The 21,591-nt window shown below is 59.9% G+C and overlaps 2 protein-coding genes across 33 annotated transcripts in view; both read left to right on the plus strand.

Moving 5' to 3' along the window:
* The first annotated feature begins 322 nt into the window (after window positions 1–322).
* Window positions 323–8,562, plus strand: SPATA20 (spermatogenesis associated 20). 3 transcript variants are annotated; one of them, XM_082678303.1, is made up of 17 exons: window positions 323–420; window positions 1,118–1,236; window positions 1,366–1,545; window positions 1,660–1,724; window positions 1,908–2,062; window positions 2,141–2,284; window positions 2,385–2,586; window positions 2,961–3,091; window positions 3,193–3,297; window positions 3,521–3,595; window positions 3,697–3,906; window positions 3,988–4,180; window positions 4,519–4,687; window positions 4,970–5,181; window positions 6,969–7,168; window positions 7,958–8,038; window positions 8,209–8,562. In XM_082678303.1, the coding sequence occupies exons 2-17, from the start codon at window positions 1,160–1,162 to the stop codon at window positions 8,377–8,379; spliced, it is 2,370 nt and encodes a 789-aa protein (XP_082534429.1). In that variant the 5' UTR covers window positions 323–420; window positions 1,118–1,159; the 3' UTR covers window positions 8,380–8,562. The 3 variants fall into 3 exon arrangements, with proteins under 3 accessions (XP_082534429.1, XP_082534428.1, XP_082534430.1); XM_082678302.1 differs by having other exon boundaries at window positions 1,118–1,545; XM_082678304.1 differs by lacking the exon at window positions 1,118–1,236.
* Window positions 8,563–13,997: 5,435 nt separating this feature from the next.
* CACNA1G (calcium voltage-gated channel subunit alpha1 G) overlaps window positions 13,998–21,591 on the plus strand; it is a gene marked incomplete at its 5' end in the record, with an annotated part of 61,966 nt that continues 54,372 nt past the window's right edge. For all 30 annotated transcript variants that reach the window (XM_082679085.1, XM_082679067.1, XM_082679081.1 and 27 more), the window contains 2 exons: window positions 13,998–14,232; window positions 21,336–21,454. In XM_082679085.1, the coding sequence (XP_082535211.1) occupies window positions 13,998–14,232; window positions 21,336–21,454 (354 nt within the window). The remainder of the gene's footprint in view (window positions 14,233–21,335; window positions 21,455–21,591) is intronic.

Below are 21,591 nucleotides of genomic sequence, written 5' to 3' on the forward strand. Positions count from 1 at the left end.
ATTTGTAAAACGGGCTAGGGTTGGATAAAATGACAGGCGGCTCAGAGCTTTCCACGGCCCTGGCATCCTCACAGCCCTCCATCTTCTACTCAAGAGGGTTAACCGCCACAGCTGGTCTAGATCCAGCCGGGACGGCCCAGTTTTGTGTACAGACTCGTGTCCCCCTCTCCGGTCTGCAGTCCCTCAGTCGACCACCGGGCGGCGCTCGGAGACCAGCCGCGTGGCCTGCGGTCCCCGCGAAGACGCACCCGCGGCTTGTCGGGTGCCCGGGCCCGCCCCTCGCAGCCTCCCTCCCGCCCTCCCTTCCTGTCCGCGGCGTCCGGGCGGTCGGCCGCCAGCCGCCATGCAGGGCGCGCGGGCCTGGCGGTGCCGCGGCCTCTTGCTGACCCGCTCCGCGCCGGGCCTCGCCGCAAGCCGCAGGTACGCGCGGGCAAGGGGGCCGCTGCGCCTGCGGGGCCCTGGGGCCAGTCTTCCCGGCGCTGGTCCCCTGTGCCTGCCCGGCCACCTCCCCACCCCCGACCCTGTGCCTACTTCCCCGAGTCCGCTCCCTAGACCTGGCCCAGACAGTAACCCCCTCCTCCCTTCCTCCCCTCCAGCTGCAGGGCTAGCTTGCCCCAGAGACTCTGTTCTGACACCACCTCCTGGAAGCCCTCCTTGAACCCCAGTGCTGGGCCAAGAGTCCTTGTCCAAAAGCACCTTGGGCTGGCCTGTCACAGTCCTTAATGCTGCAGGGGCCTGTCATTTCTGAGACCTGCCTTACAGTGCCACTGTCCCAGGCTGAGCCCCCTGAGATCAGGGCCAGTTTCTGATTCTTTGGGGGTCATGGGGTGTCTGGCACAGGACCTGGCCCCCCAGAAGTGCCCAGTGGGTGGATGTTGAGTGAGGGAGTCCCTGATGCCGAGTTTCTTCTCATTGCCCCTCACCTGGCCCAGTCCCACACCCAGCAGCCGGCAGCCTCCCTGCCCAGATCACACCCAGGCAGGCATGCCAGAGGGATACCTTCAGCCCAGCCACCCTGGGGTGGGGGCCGGTGAGGGGAAGAGAATGGAGCCGGAAGGACCATTCCACTCACTGTGACTCGCCCTGACCTCACAGTCATCACCATTCCCACCGCCAGGTCTGAGAGGTTGGGGGAGACTAACCTGGCAGGGAGCCCCCAATGAGCCACCTTTCCTCACCCCCCGAAAAACACAAGGGGGAGCGCAAAGGCCACCGTCTCCCCCGTGGTTCAGAAAGGTGGGTTGGACTGGGAACAGGGGGTTCCAGGAGGGGTGCCAGAGGGCAGGGTGGGGTCAGGTGGGCCTCTGGGGGCGGTGTAGGGGGAGGCGGTGGAGACTCCTCACCTGACCTGCCTGCCCACGACAGGGGTAGCTCCTCCCAGGACAAGAACCGAAGCGTGACGGTCGGTAGTTTGGTGCCCATGTCGGCTGGAGGGAAGGGGAGCCGGACTAACTGCTCTTGGTCCACACCCCAGAAAGTCCCCAACCGCCTGATCAGTGAGAAGTCGCCGTACCTCCTGCAACATGCCTACAACCCTGTGGACTGGTGAGTCCCTCTCCTGATGCCCTCCCGGGGCAGCTGGACCCTCACCCCTCCTACCCCCCCCACTGCCCACCCCTGCCCGAGCTAGTGAGTGATGCCCCACCCTGCCGGGCCTAGGTACCCCTGGGGGCAGGAAGCCTTCGACAAGGCCAGGAAAGAAAACAAGCCAATCTTCCTTTCAGGTACTGCGCCCACCTTCCCTGGGCTGGGTGAGGGGAGTGGTGGTGGATCAGGGAAGGGTCCCCTGGGCCTGGGGGCCTCCCAGGAATCTACAGGCCAGGGCCTCTCTGGCTCAGCCGCGGCCCTTTGGCTGGCCCCCCTCTGACCAGTCACTGGTCCCCCCTGGCCCCGTGACCCCATTCCAGTGGGGTACTCCACCTGCCACTGGTGCCACCTGATGGAGGAGGAGTCCTTCCAGAACGAGGAGATTGGCCGCCTGCTCAGTGAGGACTTCGTCAGTGTGAAGGTTGACCGGGAAGAGCGGCCCGACGTGGACAAAGCGTATATGACCTTTGTGCAGGTGCGTGGTCTTCCCTTGGAGGAGCGGTTGCCCGTGCGCGTGGGGCCGCTCCCCTCACCTTGGCCCTCTCTCCGCCAGGCCACCAGCAGTGGTGGGGGCTGGCCCATGAGTGTGTGGTTGACTCCCAGCCTCCAGCCCTTCGTGGGGGGCACCTATTTTCCCCCTGAGGATGGCTTGACCCGAGTTGGCTTCCGCACAGTGTTGATGAGGATACGGGAGCAGGTGGGTGTGCGCTGGGGAGTGGGGGGCCGGGGGGTCAAGGGTGAGGGAACAAGGGCCCCCACCCGGTGCTGACCTCCAGGTCTGCCCCTGCCTCCCATAGTGGAAACAGAACAAGAGTCCCCTGCTGAAAACCAGCCAGCGTGTCACCACAGCTCTGCTGGCCCGGTCGGAGATCAGCATGGGTGACCGCCAGCTGCCACCCTCCGCTGCCACCACCAACAGCCGCTGCTTCCAGCAACTGGATGAGAGCTACGACGAGGAGTATGGCGGCTTCGCCGAGGCCCCCAAGTTCCCCACGCCAGGTCAGTGTCCCCCGCCCCGTGACCGCTCCAGCCCCGGCCTGGCCTTCTGAAGCCTACCCTAGTAAGTGACCTCCTGACTCTCGTCTTGCTTAGCAACCTCCCACTCTCCTGTCTGGCCAGTGACCTCCTGAGCCCAGCCTGTCTGTCAGTAGCTATCTAGTGAAGCCCTGACTTGTGGTCTTAGCAGGGACCTTCTAATACTGACCTAGGTAACGATCACCTGTCCTGTGGGTTGACCTCCTGACCCTCAGCCTGTCCAGAGAGACTGCCTGTTGCGTGAACCCCTAAGCCTAGCCTGGCCAAAGTCCTGATCACCCAGAGCTCGGCCCCTTTGTCCTCCCCGGTCTCTCACCGCTTGCTCTCGGTGTCTGCAGTGATCCTGAGCTTCCTGTTCTCCTACTGGCTCAGCCATCGGCTAACTCAGGATGGCGCTCGGGCCCAGCAGATGGCCTTGCACACCCTGAAGATGATGGCCAACGGGGGCATCCGAGACCATGTGGGGCAGGTGAGCGGGGGCTGGGCATTCCCTGGAGGGGGCAGCGGGCGGCAGCGGGGTGGGGACAGCAGCTGGGACCGGCCTCCAGCCCCACGCTCCTCCTGGCACAGGGCTTCCACCGCTACTCCACGGACCGCCAGTGGCACGTCCCCCACTTTGAGAAGATGCTGTACGATCAGGCACAGCTCACGGTGGCCTATTCACAGGCCTTCCAGGTGACCCCTGATCCCAGCCCAGAGCAGAGACCCAGCCTGTCCTCCTAACGCCTGGCTGCCCCTTTGCAGGGCTTTCCTGGTGACTTGAGGCTCTCCCTTAACCTCACGCCTAATTCCCTCTCATATGCCCACTACCCAGCTTCCCTCCCTCCCTTCCTGGGAGAACGCTGACTGCCCCTTGTACCTAGTTCCCTCTGCTTACAGCCTCCTTCCTTCCCATCAGATCTCTGGCGATGAGTTCTACTCTGAAGTTGCCAAAGGCATCCTGCAGTACGTGGCTCGGAACCTGAGTCACCGGGTGTGTGTCCGCTAAGGCAGGCGGGTCTGGCTGCGGGAGGGCTCGGGGCCTCCACTGGCTGCCCTGAAGGCTGGGGCCAGCCAAGTCTCCCCTCCCCACAGTCTGGAGGCTTCTACAGTGCAGAGGACGGGGACTCGCCCCCGGAGCGGGGCATGAGGCCCAAAGAGGGTGCCTTCTACGTGTGGACAGCCAAAGAGGTCCAGCAGCTCCTCCCTGAGCCCGTGCTGGGCACCACCGAGCCTCTGACCTCGGGCCGGCTCCTCATGAAGCACTATGGGCTCACGGAGGCCGGCAACGTCAGCCCCGGTCAGGTGAGGACAGCTGGGTCACGGGAGGGGTCCTGGAGCCAGACAGGCAAGTGGACTCCTTCGGACAAGGGCTGTTTTCCTCAGGACCCAAAGGGGGAGCTGCAGGGCCAGAGCGTGCTGACCGTCCGGTATTCACTGGAGCTGACTGCTGCCCGCTTTGGCCTGGAAGTGGAGGCCGTACGGACCTTACTCAGCTCAGGCCTCGAGAAGCTTTTCCAGGCCCGGAAACATCGGCCGAAGCCGCACCTGGACAGCAAGATGTTGGCAGCCTGGAACGGTGGGGTGGCTGTCTGAGGCCTGATCCGTTTATAGAATTGCCCTTCATAAGGGCCCTTATGTATGACAGGCACCTGCTAAACAGTAATTCTTCCTCTATCAGGTTCATTGTCCTTAATTTACAGATGAGCAAACTGAGAGTTACGGTAATCAAGATTTACGGTAATCCACCCGAGGTCCCACACAGGGACAGGAGCCCAGCTCTGCCTGGCGCTGGAGCTCAGACTCTTACCCGCTTACCCTATTGCTCCAGAGAGGTGTCAGAGCTTGGGGGGTTGGGATGGACATACTGGGAGGGCCCCAGCCGGCGTCACAACCACTCGTGTCTCCTACCTCCAGGATTGATGGTGTCTGGCTTTGCCGTGACCGGGGCTGTCCTGGGCCAGGAGAGGCTGATCAACTACGCCGTCAGTGGTGCCAAGTTCCTGAAGCGGCACATGTTTGACGTGGCCAGTGGCCGCCTAATGCGGACCTGCTATGCAGGCTCTGGGGGGACCGTGGAGCACAGGTGGGGGGCCGGACAGTCCAGGAAGGCTTGCCTCCTTGGGCATCCCATGCTTTTCTCTCTTCCCCTCTTCTCTTCTCCGGGTGGGCACTAGTCCTGGCTCTGCTTTCTGCCCGCTATGAGCTCTTAATCTCCCTGGGACCATTTGCTCATCTGGGAAATGGGCTAACGGGGCCTACCCAAGAGCTAGATTTTGAGGGTTAAACAAAAGCACGTGATAAGGGCCTCCTCTGTGAAAGCTCCTCTCTCCCTGTCCTGTCTCCTCCCCAATGCCTGTCCCCCCAGCAACCCGCCCTGCTGGGGCTTCCTGGAGGACTACGCCTTCGTGGTGCGGGGCCTGCTGGACTTGTACGAGGCTTCACAGGAGAGCGCGTGGCTCGAGTGGGCTCTGCGGCTGCAGGACACGCAGGACAGGCTCTTCTGGGACTCCCAGGGTGGCGGCTACTTCTGCAGTGAGGCTGAGCTGGGGGCTGGCCTGCCCCTGCGTCTGAAGGACGGTCAGTGAGGATGTGGAGCTGGCCCGGGGTCCTGGACCCAACCGGGGCTTGGTTTTTCCTGGGGGAGGCATAAGTGCAGTGTGGTGGTGAAGGGCCGGCATGGGCAGGGGCCAGGCCCTCCTGGGCTCACAGCTTTACCACTCATTAACCGAGTGACATTGGGCTGGTCTCGTTGCATTTCAGAGCCTCAGATTCTTTTTTTTTTTTTTTAACGAATCAATTAATTAATTAATTTTTGGTTGCGTTGGGTCTTCGTTGCTGCGTGCGGGCTTTCTCTAGTTGGGGCGAGCAGGGGCTACTCTTTGTTGTGGCGCGTGGGCTTCTCACTGCGGTGGCTTCTCTTGCTGCGGAGCATGGGCTCTAGGCACATGAGCTTCAGTAGCTGTGGCTCGCAGACTCTAGAGCACAGGCTCAGTAGTTGTGGTGCACGGGCTTAGTTGCTCTGCGGCATGTGGGATCTTCCCGGACCAGGGCTCAACCCTGTGTCTCCTGCATTGGCAGGCGGATGCTTTAACCACTGCGCCACCAGGGAAGTCCCCTCAGATTCTTAATATGCAAAATGGAGCTATGTTGGCATTCCCTTACATGGTTGACATGAAGATTGATGTAGCTATTCTGTGAGCATGCTTCGTGGCAGTGTGGCATGCCTAGATAGATTGAACGAGGCCAGCTTCATCCCTGCCCTCATAAAGCTTACTGTTCAGTAAGGGAGACAACTAACAGACGGTAACATTTAAAGCAAAAACACACACACAAATACATAGCTAAAACTGTGAGTGCCTTGGAGAAGTAGGAGCTGCCCACCAGGTACCCTGTTCCTGACTTTTCTCAGTGGCATTTAGCATCACCTGATGCCTCTGGTCTGTTAATGGTCTCCCCCCACTCAAATGTAAGTGTCTTGGAGGCAGGATGTTGTCACTGCTTTATCCCCAGGATCTAGCGCAGGCCTGGTACATAATTAGGTGCTCAATAAACAGTAGCTGAATGACTGAAAGGGCCCTGAGAGAACAACGGTGGGGCCCAGCTGAGCCGGGGAGTCATTTAACCAAGGGCTGGAGGGCAAGATGGGGCCGTGTGATCCTGGAGGAGCAGGAGAGGGATTTCAGGTGGAGGGAACAGCCTGTGAGAGGCTCTGAGTGGGCAGCCTGTGCCCTGGAGGACAGGGCGGGCAGAGGTCAGCGTGTGAGGGGAGGATGCCCAGGTGGGGCTGGATCCCTGCAGGGTCTTGTAGGTGTGGCAAGGAGTGGAAGGCTCTGGTGAGTTTTGAGTGGGTTGTGATTTGCTCTAGTTTGGGTTTAAGACTATTACTCGGACCGACGGTGGAGAAGGGAATGGGGGCAGGGGAAACAGGGCGGCCAGGTATGAAGCCGTTAGTGGCGTTGGTCCAGGCAAGCATCAGCAAAGGCCCAGACGAGGTAGAAGTACGAGATGGGAGAAATGGTCGGGTTGGATCTATTCTGGTCACAGACCCTGCAGGTTCACGATGGATTAAAAGTGGGAGGTGAGGGAGACGGAGGGAGGGGTAGCGATGGAGGTATCAGCAGGGAGATCGGGGAGCCTGGGAGCCAACAGCTCAGCCTGGAGCAGGTGGAGTTGAGGATGCGTGTGAGCGCGCAAAGGGTCAGTAACTGCTGGGGTCAGCATTACACTCTCAGACCTGGGGCGTGAGCCGGCAGGCAGGGACTCCTCTACCCCATCCCTCCAGCTGCCCTGGCCACAGTCCTGGAGCAGGGTCCTGGGACTCGATGACCCTCCCTCTCAGCACTTGCCCCCCATGCACCCTGCAGACCAGGATGGTGCGGAGCCCAGCGCCAACTCCGTGTCGGCCCATAACCTGCTTCGGCTGCACGGCTTCACGGGCCACAAGGACTGGATGCACAAGTGTGTGTGCCTATTGGCCGCCTTCTCTGAGCGCATGCGCCGTGTCCCCGTGGCGTTGCCTGAGATGGTCCGCGCCCTCTCAGCCCACCAGCAGACCCTCAAGCAGGTGGGGCACTTGGGCAGGGACCCTGGGTGGGAGGGGAGCTGGGGCTGCAATAGAGACATGGAGTGGAGTCCTAGGGGCTGTCCCCAGAGCTCAGGTCCATGAATGTGTGGCCCTGTGTGAGTGTGTGTATAGGTGTCTCTGAGGGAATGTCTGTAAGGCTGCTCAGTGCAGATGGGGGAGTCTGTGTGAGTGTGTGTCTGAAGCAGACCTCCGGCACGGACAGGTGCCTGTGTGAGGGCCTGTGGCTGGGGCTGTCAGAGGAAGGGGTTAACTATGGGTCCCTGTGGCTGCTGACGTGTTTCTCTGAGGCTTCTGTGTGCCTCTGTGATTCTCTGTGTGTCGGTGTATTTGGGTCAGCGGTACAGTGCGTGCAGACATATGCTTGTCTGTGTGTAAGTCTCTATGTGTGTTACTGCTGTGCGTGTGCCTCTGGTGTGTATGACTCTGGAGTGGAGGTCTGTGACTGTGTGCCTGGCTTTCTGAGTGTGCGCTGGTGTGAGTGAGTGTGTGTGCCCCGTGTTCAGGCTAGCCTGCTTATATTTGCATGTTTGTCTATATATCTCTGCCTCGTGTGTGTGTGTGTGTGTGTGTGTGCGTGCGTGCGTGTTCTCACCTGCTGAGCAGTGAATCCGATGCGGCCTCCTGGCAGCTGGTCTGGGGGGTGCTGAGCTGAGTCCCCATTTCTTCTTAGGCATATAGGGTGGCTGGCAGGAGGATGGGGAAGCCCCGGCAGGTCTGGGTCCAGCCCCTCTGCACCTGTCACTGGAGTTACCTTTCTGTTCTGGCCAGATCGTGATCTGTGGAGACCCCCAGGCCAAGGACACCAAGGCTCTGTTGCAGTGTGTCCACTCCATCTACATCCCTAACAAGGTTTGGTCTGTGAGCCTGGCCCCACCCTCTTCCTCCCCTGCCAGGGCCCCCTCCCCTCCTCAGCTCCCCAGTATCTCCGGCTCCTTTGAAGGCCTGGGGAGAAGACACCCACTAGTGGGCCCTGCCGGTGTCCCAGTGCCCCCAGGTGACCCTCTCTGCCACTCTCCCAGGTGCTGATTCTGGCCGATGGGGACCCCTCGAGCTTCCTGTGCCGCCAGCTGCCCTTCCTGAGTACCCTGCGACGGCTAGAAGACCAGGCCACTGCCTACGTGTGTGAGAACCAGGCCTGCTCGATACCCATCACCGAGCCCTGTGAACTACGGAAACTGCTACTTCAGTGACTGCCTCCCCCACCTCGGGCTGGGGCGGAAGGTGGAGCTTCCCAGCCGGCCAGAGACTCAGGCCCTGCAGGGCCCCGCAGAGCCTGCGGCCACCCCTGAGCACACTGTCACCAGGTGACCTCGGCCGTCCTCGCTGCCCCACCATGGGCACCCACTTACCCTGGAATAAACCTAACAGCGTCCTGCGGGAACCTCAGGGCCTCAGCCTTGCTTATAAGAGAGGGACCTCGGGCTCCAGCATGGGAGCCAGCAGCCCAGGTCCCCTTTTCTGGGAGCCCCTAGCTGCCCCCTCTGCTTCCTTGGATTCCTTTTTCACCTTCAAAGGTCACCAGGCTGACTCTGCCCCGCTCTATGGTCATTGCAACCTGAGTGAAGCTGGGGTCAGGGGACCAGTAATGACCACCAGTGGTGTGGGTGTGTACTTGCACGGGAGGGGAAAGGCCAATCCTTGCCCTCAGGCAGGGTTAAGAAAGGGGCCTGCCCTCCCTTCCCATTGTCTCCTCCAGTTTTAAGCTGGGGAAGAGGCAGGGGGATGCTTCATATAAGGTTTTATTTTTCATGGAATTTGCATATGTTCTGGTCCATTATGGGAGCTGCTCTTATCAGGACCTAGGACATTTCTTTTGGGGTATCCGTCCAGCTCCCAGCCTTCCTGCAGGAGGTCATATGGTCCATCCGCCTGCCTTCACTTAAGTCCCGGGAAAGAGTTTTCTTTCATTTGCAGCATCTGTTGGGGTGGAAGTCCTTCTCCAAACCTGAGTCCTTCCTGCTTTAGGGAAAGCTTCTGCCTTCCTGTGATCTCCTCCTGTTCCCTCAATGTTGGGAGATACTCACAAGCCCCATCCTTGGCACCCAACATCTTCATAGGCCCTGGAACCCCCATCTAGTTTTCACCAGGGGGAGGGGACTGGGAAGCATGCTTTGGGAAGGGCAAGTGTAGGATAATGGGGCTGACCCCCAACCCTGGGCCCTTTGGGGGTCTGATGAGCCTAGGCACCCTTGTAGCCCCAGAGCCAAGCAGTAGAGAGAGCCAGAAGAGGCCGCTAGAGATGAGATCTGCACGGGGCCACTGCTTGTGGGGACATCAACGGTGGGGAGGAGCCGGGCTGGAAGGAGCTGGGAGACTGGACTGAATCACTCCAAGGTCTGCTCAGGACCACAGCCACCCCCTGCATACTGTCAATCATAGCCACATACGGTCAACGGGACCCGGGTCTGGGCAGCTGGGCCCTTGGTGCAAGCCACCGGCCCATCTGGGGAGGATTAGGGCTCCAGCCAGCAAGGTCAGCTGTCCCCTTGCTGGCTGGACCCTGTTCAGCCTGGCCAGGGAGTCTGGGGGCTGGGCAAGCAGAGCCTGATCTGGTGGGCAGTAAGGAGGGGGGGTGCAGCACGGTGAAGCACAGGTGGCCTTTCTGGCAGCCCCAGCCCTGGCTTCGGAAGGGTCTAGGCAGTTTGCAAAGCCCTCTTGTCCATTGACCCTCATGAATGAGGTGGCAAGGCAGGTACCTTTGGCCTCATATGGATAGATAGATGTTCAGGGCTCAGAGAGGGTAAGAGCCTGGCCTGAAACCGTTCAACATATCTCATTCATTCTGGGGTCTTCAGCGTGCAGTAAAGACCACTAAGCCTTCCTCTTCCCCCAGGAGGTCCAGCTGTGAAGGAGGGTGCGTTTGGTGTTTTCTGCCCCTCCATCCCATCTTCCTTCTGCTCTGTGTCTCCTCTTTTCCTTCCCCTGGTATCAGGCATGCGCCTGACAATGGGATTTAGTAAATGGGTTCAGAGGAAGGAGTTAGGGCCTTAAAGGGTTAGTTCTCTCGGGAGTGCTTGCATTTTCTAAAGAGGGCAGGGCTGAGCGTAAGTCTTGCTCAGATGTGGGGTTTTAAGTCTTCAGCCTGTCCTCTCCTTTGCTGGTCCCTCTTGTTCTGCTGGTAGGACTGTCCTGGAGGAACTGTGGGCCAGGGCCATTGGAGACAGGGCCTCATAGTTTGGGCAGTCACTTAAGTAATTTCATCACCTCCTGGAGCCTCAGTTTCCTTATCTAAAAAATACCACCCAACTCCCAGCTCCCACCCAGCCACCAACTCCCAAGGCTGTGAGTTGACTAAGTAGGACAGCGTATCATTGCTGAGCAGAGAGCATCACCTATGGGAAGATTCTCTTAGTTCCTGAGGGAGCCGTCCTGGCTGTGAGGGAGGTGTGAATGGGAGTGGGCTGGAGGGGCTGGTGGAGCAGGACCTATATGGGTGTTCTCCCCTAAAATCAGAGGAGATCTTAGACAACTCTTAGACCAGCTGCGGCCCAAAGAAAGGAATTTCTTATCCCTCCCATTCCCCCTGTCTGCCTGAGGTTAGTTATTCATCTAACAGAGATTTATTAAGCACCTACTGTGTGCCAAACTGGTGAGCAAAATGGACATAGCCTCTGCCCTCAGAGAATACAGAGCCTAGAGGGGAAGAGAACCATTTCCTACAAATACAGACATAAGCCCAGGCTGGGCCAAGTGCTCTGAGGTTATGGACTCTGGTCTGATCTAGTACTGTGTCCTCAGCACCTTGGCACTTAGTAGGCACTGTGATACTTGCTCAAAGGAGGCCGCCCTGAGGAGCTGATGTCAGAGCTGAGACTTGGAGGGTGGGAGTTAAAGATGGTTTCATGGCTCCCTTTGCCTTCTTCGTGGGTCCTGTCTCCCTCCTTACCTCCTCCACTCAGGCCAACGGTGAGCATCTCTGACAGGGATATCAGAATCTCCTGGTGTCCCGCACAGGGGTCAGGGTGCCTTAGGTGGCCCTGAGCACTGGGATGATTTGCTCAGATGGTGCATGTATCTGCCCCCCTTTTTGCGTATGTTCTAGAACTGGGTTCAGCCCAGAGATGGGGGTTGGGGTTAGGGGGTGGTCTGGATGGTGGAGGAAGGTGTGGGGCCTGCTGACCATCAGGAAACCTGACCCTTGGGCTGGGCAAGCCTCTCTGGCCTCATTTTCCCCTCTGTTAAGAGAGAATGATTGGAGTCATTACCTACAGTGCCAGCCGTGGGGCCTCTTGATCCTGTCTGGGAAGGGCAGGCCACTAGGCAGACTGCGGACCAGCGAGAGGGAAGGTGTCAGACACGAGGGCAAACCATAAATAGGCCCCTCTCCCAGAAGACCACTGAAAGTTCAAGACTGGCGCGGGCACACGCGGAATGAGGGCAGAGACTCCCGCCAGGAGAGAAAGGCACTTAAGGGAACTGCTCATTAGCATGAAATGCAAATGAGCCCGGCCTCATTTGCACAACTCGGCGCAGGATTTGGCGAAAGGGCAACCTAGGAGGCAGAAACCGCTCTGCCCTCCCTACTGCACTCTCCGCAACCCGCCCGGGAGGGGGCTGAGACACGCACCCCGCTCGGCGGGAGCCGTGGGTGGCGCAGCCCTAGGGGAGCAAAAAACGCCGGGGAGTCGGGGGTGGGGGTGGGGGGATGGCGGGTGTAGGAGGTCATCCGGTCCATCCCTCTGCCTCTCCTCAGTGGCGTAAGTGGCCCCGAAGTCTCAGGAGAGGGAATGACTTCCTTGGTTCCGCTGTGTCTACCTCCCGCAGAGGTGGGGATGCCTCCCCACCGCACTTCACCCCAGCGCCCAGAACCCCGCTCCCGGGTACCCACAGCCTTTAGGGGTAGAGCTGGCGGCAAGAGGGAGCTGGGGCGCAGAGATCCCGGGGACTCAGGAAGGAGAGGCGGGAGGAGGGCCGGGGTCCACGTGCGTGCGCGCGCGTGGGTAGCAGCAGACCATCGAGGACCAGCTCCTGGTAGGGTGGAGATGTGCAAGGAGAGTAGCCCCGCCAATCTCCTGTCCTGCGGACAGCCTCCCCATGAGCTATTTTGGAACTCGGGAATGAGAAACTGAGGCACGGAGTGGGGGCTTGGTGGAACTTTGCAGGTTCAGAGTCGGCAAAGCCCAGATCTATGCTTCTACCTCCTCCCACACACTCGAGACCCTGGCAGGTCCCCTCGCAGGAACATCCCTCTGCTCCGCAGCTGCTGTTGGAGATCCGGGCTCTGGGTCCGGCGTGACCTGCCTGGGGCCACGTGTTCAAGCACGAAGCCCTCTCCTGAAGCTCAGGAGTGTCAACATGAGATCAGGGTCAGAGGGTTAGTGTTAGGAGATTAGGGTCAAAGCCGCAGAAATGGACCTGGGAGGAGCAACAACAAGCTCAAGAGGTTGGTGGAGGCCACGCCCAGACCTTGATGCCTCAGCCTTCCCTGGGCTCCGCCCGTTTTCCTAAGACCAGCCTCCTCCAGCCTGAAGGCCTACCCCCGGGACTTCCCGCTCCGCTCGCCCCTTCCTCAGTCCCGCTCCCAGGCCAAACTCCAGGGTGGGATATTAATCGGTTAGAGACCCAGGATTTCGCTCTAGGACCCTGGTCACACCCCTCACACCGGGCTGTCTGCCTTCCTTCTGCACCGGGCCCGCCCAGAGCTGAGCCCCGCCCTCCGGCTGCGGTCCAATTCTGGGGTCTTGGACAAAGGATGCCCAGGGGTCGGCGGCGCTATCCCAGGACCCCGCGCCAAATACTCTGATTCCCTGGGGCTCCCTCCAGAGGAGTCCCAGAGCCCCCACTGGCCAATAAGAAAGTGGGTTCGGTCTGGGTAGCCGTCTAATTGGATCCAGTCTTCGGGAGCGGACACCAGGGCCAAGGGGAGGCGAGAGGGGCGGTCCCGGGCTTTGGGGTGGGAACCGGATTCCAGCTGTGGCTCTCTCCACGGTGCCCCCGCCCGCACTGCCACGGCAGCCGGCCAATGGGAGTGCGGCTCGGGGCCGGCGGCGCGCGGCGATTGGCTGCGAGCCTGGCTGGGGAGAGGCGGGGCCGAGGCTTGAAGTTGGAGTGAGGGATCCAGCTGTGGTGTGCGCCGGGCTCCTCGCCGCCGCTTTCGCTTGCTCGCTCCGCGTCTCGGCCGGAGGAGGCGGCAGTGGTGCCGGCGACAGCTACGGCAGCGGCAGCCACCGCGGGGGCTGCGGCGGCGGCGGCATCTCCGCCTCCACCCCTGCCCGGGACGGCCCCCCACCACCTCCCCGCCCCTCCTGGACCGTGAGCCCGCCGCCGGGTGGAGAAGGGAGCCGCCCCCCACCCCCTCCAAACCCACCCCCAAAGAGATTCCTCCTCCCCTCCCCCGCCGCCGCTGGCGCGGAGCCGGGACGATGCTGACCCCTTAGATCCTGCTCCAGCTGCGCCGCGGGAAGAGGGGGCGCCCCTCCCCGGCCCCCCTCACCCTCCACCCCCCTTTCGCTCTCCCCCTTTTGGGGCCGCTTCGCCGAAGGTAGTGCCGAATCTGGCGACCGGAGCCTGGGCGCGAAGCGAAGAAGCCGGAACAAAGTGAGGGGGAGCCGGCCCGGGGGGGCCCAGAAGCCCTGGGGAAGCGGGACTCGCGCCGGGCGGGGCTTCCCTGCGACCCGGCGCCCCGCGGGCAGCATGCCCCTGCGGGCAGGGGGAGCTGGGCTGAACTGGCCCCCCCGGGGGCTCAGCCTGCGCCCTAGAGCTCCCCAGATGCGCCCCCGCCGGGGCCCCCCGGTTGCGTGAGGACACCTTCTCTGAGGGGCGCCCCTTGCCCCTCTCGAAACCGCCCGGGGCCCCAGCTGGCCAGAGGATGGACGAGGAGGAGGATGGAGCGGGCGCCGAGGAGTCAGGACAGCCCCGGGGCTTCATGCAGCTCAACGACCTGTCGGGGGCCGTGGGCCGGCCAGGGCCGGGGTCGGCGGAAAAGGACCCGGGCAGCGTGGACTCCGAGGCGGAGGGGCTGCCGTACCCTGCACTGGCCCCGGTGGTTTTCTTCTACTTGAGCCAGGACAGCCGCCCGCGGAGCTGGTGTCTCCGCACGGTCTGTAACCCATATCCTCCGGGGCACGACTGCCGGGCTGGGGGGCCGCAGGGGGGCGGGCCGCGCCGCCTGAGGGGACCAAAAGCCAGGTGAGTCGGAGAAGTGAGCCTGGAAGGTGGGCAGATGAGAGGGGGGCTGCAAAGGAGGGTAGGGGGCTTCGGAGTAGGAGCGGAGACAGGAGCAGGTTTGGCTGATACCCCAGGCGAGCCCCACCTCGGTACCCACACCTCAGTCCTCCTTGGGGTGTTGGGATCCAGGCCAGGGAAAGAGAGGAGACGCGCCCCACTGGTGTGCAGCTGGATGCTCTCCAGATGTGGGCAGGGGAGGGTCGTCATCCTCCAGATGTGGGGAGCTTCGGGAGCCTGGGAGCTCTATTCCGCCCGCCGCCGGTTAGCGAGCTGGGTTTGGTTTCCGAGTTTGGGGGGTGGGGTGGGGAGGAAGCTGCGGGGACGGGGGAGGGGGGGGGGACCGCAATCTCCTGGGTTTCCCTCCTGCCCTAGCTCCAAAGTTTGCGGTGGATTCTAGGGTCTGATTCCCCCACCCCACCCCACCGGCACCCGCCCCGACCTGGTCCTTGAGGCTGACGTTTTTACTGCCCCTGAGGGAGATGTTGGGGGGCGGGGACCAGGTCCTAACCCCCCCCCACCCCCACCCCGCGGCTTGGAGGCACAATGAGGAGATTCCGGCGGCGGCTGATGTCAGGGGTGCAGAATGAGAAAAAGATGTGATGGAGGAAAGCCGTCTGCCCCCAGAGCCGGGGTAGAGACCCTTTCAGTAGGTTCCCAATGCTTAGAGTGCCTCCGTTTCCCCCCGTTCTTTATTCAATGCGGGGTGCTTAAGGTTGGGTTGGGGAGTTTTGTACCACATTTTTTCTTGTGGAGGGAAAGGCTGGCAGGAGCTTTGGCAAGTGGGGGATGGGATTAAGCCGGTCCAAGCTACCCATCCCCTTTCTATGGCAGTGCTCCCGCCTGATTACAGAGCAGGTATGGGAGACCGCAGCCTTCCAAGAAAGTATTGGGGGGACAGTGAGACTCTGAGCCGGTTCACTGGGGAAGACTCGGGTCCAGCACCCCATGTGTACTCCTTGGATAGGTTTGTGGAATGCAAGCCCCACATCCCAGGGAGGTAGATTTAGCACTGCCCTCTATCCTCTGCCCCGTCATGAATTGCATGGGAGACCCCAGCCCCCTCATCCCCACGGCCTCTCCCCCTTAGCCCCTAGCACAAAGCACTGCTTGACTAATGCCTAGCTCCAGGCTGCGTTAGGTCCCGCCACTGCCAGAAGGGAAGGGGCTACGCTGCCATCCCTGGTCTTGACAGCTTCTCCTGGCACTTTCCTCCCAGCTCAGAGGCTCTTTTGGACTCAGGGTGGGAGATGTCGGGTCTCCCTTGTAACCCCTAAGAGCCCAACCGGGACTCTGCTTTGGGGAAGGTGGGGGGAGCTTGGCACCGCCCTCACTCTCTGCAGCTCTGCTGCCTCTAGTGCGGAAAGCAGGGATGTGAGCTTGGGTCCCCCCCAACCCCCATCCTCTACACCCTGTGGGTCTTTAGGAAGCTCCCCTCATCGCACGCTGTCTCCATCCCCCGCCCTTCCTTTCTCTCTGAGCTGCAGAGATAGAGGGCTGCCTCCAAGGTGTGTGGACCGGCTGAGCTGGAACATCTCGCCCACCCCCATCCCCCCCCACCCCCCCACCCCCTCGGTAACCCCAGGCCACTTTCTCAGGGGTAGAGATGGGGAACAAATGTCTCTGAAAAGAACAGGCTCAGGGCATCCCTCCTCTCTGCGGCTAATCACCCACCCTCTCCATGAATGTTAAAAAGCACCAGACCTGTCCCCTCCTTCTCAGGAGCCCCCCAGGGGTGTGTGTGTGTGGTGGTGGGGGACTGCGTGTAGAGAAACCTCCTCTCTCTTTTCCCTCCAAAACAACAGAGACCTCTTGGCTAGCATCTCCCCACATGCTCTATCTTCAGGTGCTAGTGGATGGTTTGGGGTCAGATTCCTTCCTTGAGGTGTTCTGGCGGGGGGGCAATTGGAGAGGGCTGGAATGACAGAAGAGAGGTGGAGGCCCAGTGCTCATCTTGGGAGTGGGGGAGCAGGCTTACCTCTAGGCTGGTGGGAGTCTGGGGTAAGGGGCCTTAGCATCACTGGGTCTGGACAGCCCGCTGAGCCTGGATTGGCTGAGGATGGGTGGAGAACAATTTCTTGGCAACGGGGCTGCCTCAGATGCACCCTCACCACTCTCATCACACCCATGTATCAAGGGGAACCTATGTTTTTCACCGCCGGAGGGGTTCTGGACTGACTCTTGGACCTCAGTCTTTCCCTCTCTCTTTTTGGTATCTGCGAGGCTTCCCCTGGCTGCACCTCTGGGCCTGAGGGACGTGAGGACACCTCCCCTCAACTAACTGAAGCTAGTTAGGCTCTTCTTGGCGTGCTTCTCGGCCCCTTCCTCTCTTAGCCTCTTTAAGAAACCAGGTTTCCTAGAGAGGAGATCTAGACCCAGGTGGGAAGTGGTGTGTGAGTGTGTGTGTGTGTGTGTGTGTGTGTGTGTGTGTGTGTGTTGGGGAGGGAGGGATGGCAGCAAAAGGAAGGAGGGGCTCGGAAGTGGTACTGGGGAGACTGGGGGTTCATGGTCAGAGTCAGAAAGGCCCCTCCTCCCAGGCTATAGGGGAGGGAGTGTGTTGGACTTTGCAGTATGTGTTTCTTCAAGTGTGAGGGAGTGCGTTTCCCCTCCCGGGAAGGAGATCCTGAGCGTTCCCTCCCGGGCTGTTGTGTCACATCTGGAAGTTTGTGTAGGAGTTTCTCCAAGCTCCGAGCCCAGCACAGCTTTTTCTCATTTGGAAATCACAGGCTGGCATTTGGGATGCCGAGAGGGGGAGTGGGAAGGGGGCCAGAGGGGGAGAAGGGAGCCTGCCAGGAGTGGGGGGAGGAGAAGGGGAGGCCTGAACAGCAGGAGCCCTAATGGCTTCCAGAAGTGAGTGTGAGTGTGTGATCACTGTGTGTTTCTGAGAGAGTGTGCGTCTGGAGGGGAGGGGGCACCCGGACTCCGGAGCGTTCCTCGCCACTGTCCCAGTGTCCCAAGTTCCCCTGTCTCTCTTACCTAGGGAGAGATCTCCATTTTGGTCCTCAGAGGAAATGGAAGGGGGGTGTTCTTCCTGTCTCCTCACCAATTCCCTCCTCTCATTTTCAAACCCAAGGCTCTCCAGAGGGAGTTCTGGGGAGAAGGGCTGCGGCTGGAGAGCTGAACTGGGCTGAGGGAGCCAGAACACCTCCTGGCACTCTTTCTGTCCAGGCCCACCTTCCTTCTCGGCCACATACACACTCTGCTCCACCGAACTGTCAGGGGACTCCCCGTCCTGGAGAGTGCCAGTTGGAGCCATTCCTGGGATTACCCCCACCGCACAGCCCCCCTTCACCCCTTGCCTCTGCTCCCGCCCCAGCTCTCACCCCGCCCTGCCTGCCTCAGCCAGGATGGCGACAGACACAACTGCTCACACACGCAGACACACACACACACACACACACACACACACACACACAGAGTCACAGACGTTTGAATCAGCTTTCTGGCCTATTTCCCCTCCCAAAGATTCCAGCTCTCCAGTGTCTCTGTGTCTCTCGTCTCTGTCTCTGGGTGGGGCTGGCTGCCTTTCTTCGGGCTGCAGTTTTCAGTTCAGCTGGAAGCCTCCCTCCCCACACACCCACACTCTGGAGCGGTCTGCAGCGGGCAGACCACCGGGAAACAGGATTGTGGGAGTTGGGGGGGGGGGCGGGTGCTCAGCTGGGGGAATCCCCTTTTCAGCCTTCCTAGCAGGAGCCCCCTCCTGAGCCCCTAGATCTCACCCCACTCTGGGGAATGCTGAATCCCATAAACACCAGCCTCTCCGGGGGTGAATGAGGCAAGCACCCCACCTTCCCAACGAGTAGTAGGAGGCCAGGACTCCTGGGTCCAGGCCCTTTACCTCTTCAGCGCTCTTAGGTCTCGGATTAGCAGGCTCCTAGCAGAGAATGGGACAGCTGGGGGGCCTGCTTCCCTTCTCAGTCGCGCTCTGCCCTGAGCCCCCGTGCCCCTGGAGGTGGTCCAGCCCTCCTCCCTCCTCATTCTACCTTCCTCTCCCTTATAGCTGCCCAACTAGGCAAGGGCTCTAGATACAGCCCCACGGAGAGGACTAAGTACTCAGATAACATGCTCTAGTTCTCTCTCCTGGAGGGAGAGGAGGAGGAGGGATGGAAGTGGGGTTCCTCACCCTGCCATTTCCTTTTTTCTCTGCTTTTGATGGTGGGTTGTGGGGAGACGAAAGATCCTCCCTTCTCCTACCCACCTCCCCCTTTGGGATCCACTCCAGCCCGGACAGTCACCATAGCAACAGTAGACATGTGACTGCACAGGTCTCTCATAGTCACTATGGCAACCAATGTCCCCCATTCCCTTGGTTGCCATGGGGATTTGTCACATGGTTCCCCCCCAACCTGATAACCTGTGAGTCTCCCCGCTTACCCTTCCGTGTGTGAGGACAAGACAGCAGCCTGGGTAAGGGGAGTCCATATGTGAGGGGGGGGGTCCCTTTAATTACCATGGCAACAAATCCACACCACCTGGTGACACATCTTCCTGTTGTTATGGCAACAGAGGAACATGGCCCAGTGACATACGGCCATATTCCCAAGGAAATGAGCCCTACCCTGAGAAGGGTGAAAGACCCCCCCCCCTCATTAATTATTCCTTAATTCAGATTGTCCCAAATTTTCCTGTGCCTTGGTGTTTTCCCTGTCCATTTATGTTTACCTATAGGGGAAGGGGAGAGGTGAGAGTGGCAGGATGTACCCGGGAGTAAGGTGAATCGCCAAGAGGGCTCTTGAGAAGGGGCTTCTGTGGTCAAGAGCTGGAGGTGGGGTTGTTTGGAGGCAGACTCTGGCTATAAGAAGCCTCAGTGTGAGCATGTGTAAGGTGGGGACAGACAGAGGGACAGCCCCTTTATGGTGTCACTTCTCCCCCCACCCCCACTCATCATCAGTTCATCACTATCGAAGCAAACAAGGTAGGAAAACATGAATGGGGAGATACATCTGGCTTCTAGGCAGGGAGGCTGATTGACTGACTGACTCTTCATTCATTCACTCTTCCCGTGTATTGATCACCTGCTACACGCCAGGCACCACTCGAGGCTCTGTAGGGGCTTGGGGGTAACAGAGTGCCCGTGCCTCAGCGAGGGAGATGAGACAAGGGCACAGATGACACTGCCATTAGAGGGGCCCACACAGTGTCCCGGGAGCCCCTCTTCCCAGGAGAACTACCCACCTGCCCCTATGTAGGGACATCTGCTCATATGGGTCCCTTCCAGAACCCTCTTCCCTATAGAGGAGAGGAGGGGCCTAGGTTGGGGAAAGCAGGCCAGTTCTTGAAGGTAATCGTGTCCTTCCCTTTTCAGACGATGGTCCCAAGGGAGCTCCCTCCCTGTCCCCTTTTTTCCAGGCTGACCCCTGGCTGACCCTTATTCTGGGGATAGGTCCACTGGGCTCCGGCTCCACGGAGGAAAACAGCTCCATGGAAACAGAGCTCTTTTAATTTCCCCCTTCCATCAACTTACCCCAAAAGCCTAGAATTTTTTTTTTTTAACTCTTATTCCTGTGAGGATGTAAGATTAGGGAAATTGTAGTGCCTTGGGAATGTAGGGTACCTGCTGGTGGGAAGGGATGTGAGTCTGCGGGAAAAGGGCCTGGGTGACAGGAGGGGGTAGAAGGGCCTTGAGGTGATTGAGTGTGGGCTCCCGGAGAGGGGGTGTGGTCTGAGGTTCAGGACAGAGATGGGGTATGGCTGGGATCAGCTTCAAGGTGAGTCCTTGGGTCCCTGGCCAAAGCCTTCTCACTCTAGAAGTGGAGTTATGACAGGAAGATTCCATCTGCGCTGGGCGCTCTCTGTCTCACTGAGTCTGGCTTGGTGGGTCACGCTGTGGGCTGCCATGACACCCTCCCTACCTCCATCCTCAAGGCCTTCTCCTTCCCCTGGCCCCCCACTCTCTGCTTGTTTCTAACCTCTTTACTCTTCCCCAGCCCTCTCATGTTTTCCTTGAGAAAACAGGATGCTTGGTCACTTATCTGTGAGTCTGGTGCCCAGAACTTTCTAAGGTCCAGAGGCCATTTTCTACATTCTCCTGTAGATGGGCTGGAAGTGAGCCCCTTAATGAAATCCACTCCGTGGAAGGACTCAGGGTTTAGAAAGACCCTTCTCTCCCCCTTGTTGCAAAACAGAGTCTTTGCTGGTCGAGGGTGGGGCTTCGCTGGAAGCCGTAAGAAGGTGTGATGGTGGCATGGTCTGTATACAGGGTACTGTCTGCTCTGCACAGGCTGGGGGCTTATGTCCAGCACAGGGCCTGGTGCGTAGTGGGTCCTCATTATTTAACTGTGTGAATGTGTCTGGAGGCCGTGTGAGGGCTTTGAGAGGCCAGGGGCTGGCTGGGGAAGAGGCAGCCTGAGGCTCCAGTTCTGTGGTGCTTGTCTGTCTGGGGCCAGTGCGGTCGTGACAACCCCTTCCCTGCAGCCTGAGCAGCTATGGAAGCTGCTATCCCAGATCAGAAGCTTGGAAAACTCAGTCTCCTCCGGGTCTTTCCCGTGACCTTCAGCACACGACTTCTGGGCCTCAGTTTCCTTGGATTCCGGGGAAGAAGGTGATCTAGCCCGGATGTTTCTCGGGGCTGTTGTGAGCATCCGATGTGACATGCTGTGAAAGTGCTTGGTAAACTGTAAGGCAAGCATAATCCGACTTTAGGTTTGTGTCACACATTCACATACATTATCTCATTTGCTTCTCACATTTTTCCCTGTGAGGTAGGGAGAATAAGACTCAGATTCAGCAGCAAACTCTCGGTGCCTGGCACGATCGATTTCATCCCCCAAATGCCTTGTGCAAATAGTCAGGGTATTTGTGGCTTTTCCTACTTTACAGAAGAGGAAGCTGGGAACAGAGGTGAGATGACCCGAGCTGGGACTAGCCGGCTACACCTGGCTACATCTCAGATGGGGTGGGCAGGTCAAGCAGTGGGAGGTGCTGGGGCAGGGCGTGGGGGCCCGGGCTCAACTCCACCCTGGCCAGATGTTTCCTTGACCACCTGGCACCTGGTTTGAGCGCATCAGCATGTTGGTAATCCTTCTCAACTGTGTGACCCTGGGCATGTTCCGGCCGTGTGAAGACATCGCCTGTGACTCCCAGCGCTGCCGGATTCTGCAGGTGAGCATGTGTGTGGGGGCAGGAGGGGGCAGCTTCTGATTTTTATAACCTTGACACCTTCTCTGCGAGAGGCCCTGAGCCCAGAGGAGGGGGTGGGGGTGGGGTAGGGGGCTGTTCCCCCACCCTTTTCTCAGTTT

Source organism: Grampus griseus (genome assembly GCF_964374135.1).
Source record: "Grampus griseus genome assembly, chromosome: 20".
Taxonomy (NCBI): Eukaryota; Metazoa; Chordata; class Mammalia; order Artiodactyla; family Delphinidae; genus Grampus; species Grampus griseus.

Excerpts from the sequence above, each read along its gene's own strand:
- SPATA20 (XM_082678302.1), top strand. The coding sequence starts at position 1,160 with ATGAGCCACCTTTCCTCACCCCCCGAAAAACACAAGGGGGAGCGCAAA. Across the intron at positions 3,092-3,192 it reads TCCGAGACCATGTGGGGCAG|GGCTTCCACCGCTACTCCAC; the intron begins GTGAGCGGGGGC and ends CTCCTGGCACAG. Across the intron at positions 5,182-6,968 it reads GCCCCTGCGTCTGAAGGACG|ACCAGGATGGTGCGGAGCCC; the intron begins GTCAGTGAGGAT and ends TGCACCCTGCAG.